Genomic DNA, 8845 nt, shown 5'->3' with positions numbered 1-8845 from the left:
GTGGGTGGTGGGTGTGCGCCGAGCGGCGAGGGGCGCGGCGTGGGTGTGCGCCGAGCGGCCCGGGGCGAGTGGCGCGGCGGGGCCGGGCGGCGGGTCCGGGGGTTGCGGGTGCTGGTGCTGGTGCTGGTGCTGCGTACACTGTGGAGAACAAGGAGGAAAGGAGCATCCTAAATTAATCGCTGAAATACTTGGAACTCCAAACCAGTTTTGGGGACTTAATAAGTCCAAAAAGTTTACTAACTGAATTCTTTTGGTCGTGCCGCGAGGCCTGCTGCAAGTGTCTTTAGTGCTGCGTGAAGCTTGGAGTGGTCTTAGTGCGAAGTTTCATCCCAGTTGCAAGGGGGTTGCATTATCGCAGTTCAGAAGATGGTGGTGAAATGTGGCAACAACGGTAATTAAATCTTACCACTTTATGGCAAGCATAAATAATAGTTATTTTAGGAAATACAAATATTATAGTGTCTTTCAAAAAGTTCTTTTTCACAAGTTGAGTAAAAGTAGTATTGTGAGTGAGTAAATACTATGTATTCTATCTGTAAATTTGAGTCCTCAATGCTGAGCGAGGTTCTGAAGGTACCGATAGCTTGCAAATTACTCTGATCTGTTCTCTTCCCTTTCTGGGAAGACTAGGACAATGCATATGACTGGAGAAAGTTGTGAGTGTCTCCTTCAGAGAGAACAGAATACTAGGATGGGATTCACCTCATCTATTTTGATGTGTCAATGGTGATGATGACAGTAATAGAGACATCTAGGCTGTCTTTATTGTCAGAGGTACTCCTAGGGCATGATTAATTTTAGGATGAATGCCTAAAATCGATCATGGGAATCACTTTCTAGAAATGCCTTTTTGTAGATACCCAAAATTAAGTCAGCTTACTCCTAAACAAAACTATCACTTATATTGGTGCTTAAAAACACCTTGAGGCTGATGTTCAGACTGATACTTGGTGGCAGAGATTTGATTCAGATGAAGTTGAATGTGGTAGGGAAGTAACTCAGTGAACCAGCTGCCCTAAATTTCTTTGAAACTCTTGAATCTGAGCATGGAGAGAAACTTGTGGTCATGCTGGTGGTGATAACTTCCTGCTGGCAGGTAACTGAATGTTCATATTCTGTTGTTAGACCTGTGGGCTACTTCCCATATTATAACAGGAGCAGACTGTCAGGTGTTGAATAGCACTGTGAGGCACCGGTGGTGTGCTTGCCGCTCACCTTGCCTCACTGTGGCTCATTCATCTTTCACTGAGGGACTCATTCCAGTGACCCTACTTTATCATAGTTATTCTGAGAAAGCTGCCAGAGAGCACTTAATCTTTTTCTTCCTTCTTATGTTTCAAAGTGTTTGTGGATTAGTAAGGAAACATAAGTGGCAGTACTGAGAGTTGATGATAAATAGCTCCGTATCCCTATGTTCAGCTGAATTGAACAGAATTTGAACACTTACAAATGTTTCTGGCCTTGCTCTATATTTGAGAGGATGCTGATAGATAGAAATAATTCATAAGTTATGTCCATGTTTCTTATTATCATGTATTTCCTCTATTTTGATATAGCTGAAATACAAAAAGATGCTTTTCTGCATCCTTTTGTTCCTAGGAAGTTAAATGGTAGCATTCTCCTCCCCAGTTTATATTGCTGGAACAAGCTGTCATGAGCTAGAGCAGAATGCAATGACATGAGCAAAGGTTGTTTGTACTTTATGATTTTTTTTATGGCTATGAGTATTTTTTGATCATGTGATATTGTTTTTTGAGTCTATAAAGCCTTAAGTGATCGGCAATTTTGTCTTCTTACAGACCACTTTTATCATATAGCATTGTGAGCACAGTTGTAATTAGTTAAGGTGCTCAAATTATAATTCCTGTCTGTATAAAGCAGAGTAAATTGCTAAAATGGTATTTTCCATGAAGATCCCTTAATTTTGTAGTCTAAATATGGTATCTCTGAGTGCTTGCCAGAACTTTCTTGGTTATCCAAGAGAAGATGAGGGGGAAAATCAAAGATTCATAGAATCATTTAGGTTGGAAAAGACCCTTAAGATATGGTACAGGTTGGCTGTATGTAGCAACAAAACCACTTTTGTTGTAGTCAGTTATTTGAGGCTTGAGGATGTAGATGTGCCTCGGACTTCAATTTTGTCATTTTAAGTGTTGTTTATACATTCAGATGCAGAGTAGGATTTAGGCTCCCTGCCCTTCATTAGCACTCCTCTTCCCATCATGTAAAGCAGCCATCGTTGTGAACTTCCTCCAGTAATAGCAGAGCTGTATTCTTCCCAGATTTTATAACTTAATAAAAGTGCAGGAATCCCAAAACACAGATGTACAGATGCTGTCTCTACTGCCCTTTGTGGATGCTTTCTGTGGTGGTTTTTTGTTTGTTTGTTTTTTAAAAACTACTTTTCCACTCAACCAATCCATAATTATCACATTTTTGGGTTTATAACTGTGCTTTGTTATTAATTCAGTAGCATTAGCTGGATCAGGCTTGATGAAAACATAAAAATAAAATGACAATGAAAATAAATTCATAATTTTTTCACTGGCTCTCTTAATATATTTTTATATCCATTGAACAGAAGAAGTGGCAAAATTAACTACTACAGAATGTCACAGGACGGAGCCCACTCAGAAAGCTTTTAGTCACAAAGCATCTTTTGGGTCTTCCTAAATAATTCAAAATGTATTTTTGTGCACTGCTAGTAGTACCTGAAGAAAACTCTCTGACTGTTAGAATCAAGTGATCCTCACAGAATTCAGTATTCAGCGATACTGATTTCTTGTGCATTACAGGATCAGCCTGTGCAAACAATGGAGTTTCTGCATCGCACTGCATCCATATCTTGATTAGGCTGGGATTTTAGAAATCTGAGGACTCAGAAAATTGAAAAGCTGTATGAGGCTGTAATGCTCCTATAGACTGAGATGTTACAGTAAGTTGATAGTGCCAAAATAGTTAGCAACTTCTGGTTTCTTACAAAAAGGCCATTTTTTTTTAAAAGACAATATTGTTTCAGGAAGATTATTAATCTTATATTGATTAATTGATGAATTAGTATTAATACTTGATCTGCTACATTTCTGCTGGCCTGTGTGAAGGATACGGGCCCAACTCAAAGAAGATGATTGAAGGGCATTCCTAAGATCTAAGAGAACCATAGTGAGTAAGGGCATTGGAAACTTGAAACTTGAGACCAGGCCTGGAGAGACAGTTCCTCTCACAGTACTATGGGAGAATAACTGTAGTGGCAGCCCAGCTTGAGACAGTTTTTAGCATAAATATTAAGGATCAGATTCTCCACTGTCCAGAACCCTTCAAAATTAATCTGTTCAAAATGGTGCTAGTAGTGTGCATATTCTTCATGTGTGAATAACGTATACTGATTTTTTTTTTGTTAAGCCTAAATTACTTCTTATTATGAAATACTTCCTGCAAATCCTTGAAGATGAAGTAAAATACTTTCTTCCTCCTTGTCCTCATAGATTGAAGATCTGAAGAAGATAAACCATGAGCTAAGGCAACATGTCATACAGCTGCTTGATAAGAAGCAAGTGGTGGAAAGTCAAGTGGATAGGTTCACCAGTAAAAATTGTAATTCAGACATATTCTGCAATATAACAAAAAAGAGAAAACACAGACATTCAGAAGTTACTTTAAAGTATTAAATGGATATTTATTTTAATTAGATATCTGCTTCATGTTCATTTTGAAGAGTACGTTTATCCATTTTACACTGAAGTATCATTCATTATGAAAGCTCTATTTCAGTGAATGCATTCTCTCATTTTTGCACATGCAGGTTATTTTGTTATTTTGTTCATGCACATGAACAAACAGAAGCTGAAATAAAGCAAGGGAAGTCACCTTCAAGGCTTGATACCTTTATTAAGACATTGGAAGAGGACAGAGACTACTATAAATGTGAGACTGAGAATTTGCTGAAGGTATCTAGAAACGCATTTTCAAGTCCTAAGCGAACCTCTACTTGTGGCAGCATGTCAAAAAAATTTTCATCCATCCAGGTGAGCTTGGGAAAACACTTTGGAAAAGGAGGAATGCATTTTTTAAAATGTCGGTTTATCTTATGCTAAACTACCAAAGCCGTAATTACCAGGAAGAAAAAAAGACTGAGAATTTGCTGAAGGTATCTAGAAACGCATTTTCAAGTCCTAAGCGAACCTCTACTTGTGGCAGCATGTCAAAAAAATTTTCATCCATCCAGGTGAGCTTGGGAAAACACTTTGGAAAAGGAGGAATGCATTTTTTAAAATGTTGGTTTATCTTATGCTAAACTACCAAAGCCGTAATTACCAGGAAGAAAAAACTAATTGATTATAAAAAGAAGGATGCATAAGATAGGAATGGGCCAATAATGTGAACGTAACTACCACTTTACACTGCATGCATGTGTATCACTTTAGATGGTTACTGACAACTGCTTACATTTTAGGTAATTATTAACATGATTGTCAGTACCATTTGTGATAGACATTTGCTGCTCAAAATAATGTATTTCAGTGTATTTAGTGTATTTTAGAAAACGGCATGTATATCTGGTCCCTAATACTAAGAAATATGTATGTACAGTCTTGACTGTCTAGAGGTTACTAGGTTGAAGGCTTATTAAATCTTTTATAGAAATTTCCAAACCAGATATAATAAGAAAGCATATCAAGTGTTGTTTCTCTACTTCAACCTTTTATCACCTTATTCTTTAAGGGAGTGAGTTCTCATGCAGAAGTTTTGAAAATATTGAGAGAACGTGAAGAAATTAAGTCAATGTTGAAAAAATATGAACGCCATGTGGCAGAAATTCAGGGTAACTTCAAAGTTTTAACAGCTGAGAGAGACAAAATCGTCAATCTTTATGAACGGGTAATTTTATTTATATTTGTATGATTAATTAAAATAACAGGGTGATGTGCAAGAAAAAAATCCTATTTTTGTTTTTGTGTAAAAAAAAAAAAGAAAAAATGCAAAGCATTTGTTTAAAAAATAGAAAAAAAAGTCATGGAAATTCTGTGATTTGAATCTGTCAGTTAAATACAAGTTTGTAAATGCTGTCCTGAGTTAAGAATGCTTTCCTGAATCAAAGAATATATTCACAAATCATTACTTCATCTTTGATATTGCACAGTTTCTGGGATGCTCTGCATTACCAGCCATATGCCACAGTAACATATTACAGTATCTATTCCATCTTTTTGTTATGCTGCTGTTTTTAAAAACAGGCACAGGAAGAGATTTCCCGACTTCGTCAGGAAGTTATCAAATGCCCCAGGACTCCTAAAAGTACTCTGACAGCTCAAGCTATGTTAAGACATGTGGAGATAGAAAGGGATACAGCACAGTCAGATTTCCGAAGGATGACTACAGAACGTGATAGCCTCAGGGAGCAGTTAAAGGTTTGATTTTCCCCCCCTTCAAGGTTGTTTTAACATGAAAACTACTTAATGTTGTAATTAAAGTTGCTAAAGATTTCTGTTCTAATCCTGAGAGTTAATTGCATTACATGTCTGTGGTGAGTTCAGACTTGTTCTATGTGTGATTTTGTTGTTATTGTTGTTATTTGATACAGATTTCCCAAGATACTGCGTTTAATGAAAAGGCTCATTTGGAACAGAGAATTGAAGAGCTAGAAACCACTATTCAAAATGTAAGGGAAAATAGTTATTTTTGGAATTGTAAATGTAATACAGGTGATGTTCATGGTTAATCCTGCAGGACCAACCTGACTGCTTTCTATCAGGAAACAACAGGCTGAGAGCAGTGGGTGTTATTTACCAAGGCTGTAGCAAGGCTTTTGACACTGTTACCCACAGTGTTCTTGTATCCAGGCCAGCATGTTATGGTCTGGATGGGTGGGTGGCTATGTGAGGGAAAATTTGATTGGATGGTCAGTCTTATCAAGTAGTAGTTAATTTGGCCTGGAGACTGTTAACATGGAGCACCACAGGGGTTTGTTCTGAGGCCTGTCCTGTTTAACATCTTTATCAGTGACCTGAAGGAGGCAACAGAATGTGTGCTCATAACGTTTGCAGATGACACCAGATTAGGCAAAACTGTTGATATACTCAAGAGCAGGGCTGTCATCCACAGGGACCAAGACAGGTAGGAAGAATGGACAACAGGAACCTTACGAAGTCTAACAAGGATGAATGCCAAGTTCTGAATTTGGGAAGAAGAGCCACTGGCACCAATAAAGGTTGGGGACCAATGGGTTTGGGAGCAGCTCTGCTGAAAATTCAGGCCCTGGAGGCCCTGGTGTACAGCAAGCTGTACATGAGCCAGCAGTATGCCATGGTGGCAAAGAAGGCCAAGAGTGTACTAGGCTGTGTGAACAGGACACAGCCAGTAGCTCAAGGGACGTGATTGTCCACCTTTACTGAACACTCATTAGACCACATCTGGAATACGCTGCATTCAGTTTTGCCATCACGGTACAAGAAACACATTGCCAAACTGGAGTGAGTTTAATGGAGGGCTCCCACAATACTTGGAGCTGCAACACTTTTCCTATGAGAGGAGGCTGGTGGAACTGGGCTTGTTCCACCTGGAGTAGAGGTGGCTTAAGGGGGACGTAAGTCCTACCTGCCAGTACTCAAGAACTCAGAAACAGGCTTTTCACAGCAGTGCATGGTGGAAGGATGAGCAGCAATGGGCATCAGTTGAAACGAGAAGGGTTCAGGCTGAATACGAGGAAATGCTTCCTTTCCATGAGGACAGTCAAGCAGTCCCCAGCCTTGGATATTTTCAAGACCAGACTGGACAAAGCCCTGAGCAACCTGACCTCAGAGCTGGCCCTGATTGAGCAGGAGTTTAGACTAGAGACCTCCTGGAGCCTATTCCAATGTGAATTATCTTATGATTATATATCATTAAGACCTGATGCTCCAAAACCAAATGTAATTGTACTGTTCTGGCAAGTCCTATTTAATATGGTTTAAGTTACTTGTGTGTGCAACTGTTTGCTAACGTATAGCACTGAAATAGAAAATGAAAACATTAATAAAATTAATATAAATCTTAAATATATTTACAGTGTTGAAAGAACTTGATTTTCAAATAGATTAACATTGATTTCTGTAGTGTATCTCCCTTCTAGATCTTGTGGTTATAAATTCTGGTTCATTTTCTTTTTCCCCTTCAGCATTTTAAATCCTACCAAGCTTATAAGTATAGTTCCAAGGATTATAATATTAAACTGAGTGCATCTGTGATGAAGAATACACTGTAGGCTTAAATAGCTCTGAGTACTCTGAGTAGTAAATTAGCTTTAGTCACACACTTGACAAATGTGTAGTGAATATGTGGAATAGTCCTGTTTTAGGTACATAATCTTATTTCTTCAGTTCATTTGGTACCCTTTGAGGGCAATACATCAATATGAAATTTATGGCACTAGTATTGAAAAAGTTACTGCATACCAGAGGCTTACTGACTTGCCCTTCAGCGGTCTGACCTTTGGTTATAGTAACACAGAAATTAGTAGTGAAAGAATCAGTAAATGAGGAGAGGGATGAGGTGAGAATTTTTTTACCTTAAAAGAGCTGTTTCAAATAATTTAGAGAGGACAGTTATTTAAATGTTAAGTGTAAGCATTATAATAATGAAACACAGCTTTCTTTAAACTGGAGATTTCAAACTATCTTTGTCTGTGCAATAGTTTCTGGACCCTTTCTTTGTTCTATGTCCAGACCTAAAGCACTCATGGTGGTAACTTGGTCATATAGTGCTTTATGCAAATGTTTTACAGTGATTTCTCTATCCAGTTATCAACATAGCTATATAACTTAGTAGAGGCCTAAATCCATCATTGGTAGTGTTGTATCCCAAACTGCGATTTCTCCTTTCATACACTAAAAATAATGTTTTCTGTTATGTTGTTTTGCACTGAAAACTTCTTATGTTGATCAATGCCAAACGTTTTTCCCCTTGGGCATAATTACCAACCTAAAATTTACTGGAATAAATGACAATGTTCCCAGAGATCTGAAAGACAGGAAATTGATTGTCCTTCAAAGGAAGTGAAAATCACATTTCAGCTTTCTGCCAACTACCTTCAGTAGACTTGGAGTCAGGCCCTGAGTAAATGAGATACTTGGACATTTCTCCTTCAGTAAAAGATTTGTGCTAAAAACAGAGTATAATTTGAATTAATAGGAGAAATTCTATGTATAAATCAGCTTTTTTCAGCTTTTAATGTTTAATTATATTTATAGTTAGATAGTGAACGGTTAGAACAGATGTCCAAAGTGGCGCTAATGAAAGACACCATTGATTCTCTGGAAACTGACATGAAAAGATTGGCAAGAAGAGCACTGGACTCTGAAACTCAGCTGAGCCGACAGGAAGCTGAAAATATTTCACTTAGGTAAGTAACAGTATATAATTGCAATAGGTTGACGAGTAACGTCAGCCTATGTTTGTTGGTTTTCATAACTGTTACATAGCTCAAAGGGAAAGGAATTCACGATAGTTGTTCTTATAAGCCATTCTTCTTTTTGGAATGAAATTGTTTTCCTCGTTGCTTATTTATATGTAAATGTTCTTGGCTTGTTGATATTATGATATGCTGAAAACCATCTTCAGTGAAAAAGTAAAATTCACTCTGACTTAGGAGCTTTCTATTAGGAGCTGCAGGAATTGATGTTTTTTGGTAAATTGCATATGAATTAAATTATTTTTTATTTATTTTTGTTGTTGTTTTTATAGAGGCAAGCAAACACACATAACCTAATGAGTGTCACGTGTAGTTAGTTTCAAACATACTTTCATAGAATCATACAATAGTTTGGGTTGGAAGGGACCTCTAAAGGTCATCTAGTCCAACCCCCCTGCC

General features: G+C 37.8%; 1 protein-coding gene across 1 annotated transcript in view; it reads left to right on the top strand.

Annotated features, from left to right (window-relative positions):
- Positions 1-4152: 4152 nt before the first annotated feature.
- Positions 4153-8845, top strand: part of TSGA10 (testis specific 10) — a 65421-nt gene continuing 60728 nt past the window's right edge. Inside the window, 5 exon segments of the mRNA XM_019471477.1 lie at positions 4153-4225; positions 4723-4878; positions 5235-5408; positions 5582-5659; positions 8226-8377. Coding sequence (XP_019327022.1) covers positions 4199-4225; positions 4723-4878; positions 5235-5408; positions 5582-5659; positions 8226-8377 — 587 coding nt within the window. The 5' untranslated portion in view covers positions 4153-4198.

Source organism: Aptenodytes forsteri, unplaced genomic scaffold, assembly GCF_000699145.1.
Source record: "Aptenodytes forsteri isolate BGI_AS27 unplaced genomic scaffold, ASM69914v1 Scaffold539, whole genome shotgun sequence".
NCBI lineage: Eukaryota > Metazoa > Chordata > Aves > Sphenisciformes > Spheniscidae > Aptenodytes > Aptenodytes forsteri.
The sequence above is the reverse complement of the archived record's forward strand: the minus strand, read 5'-3'. Positions and strand labels throughout refer to the sequence as shown.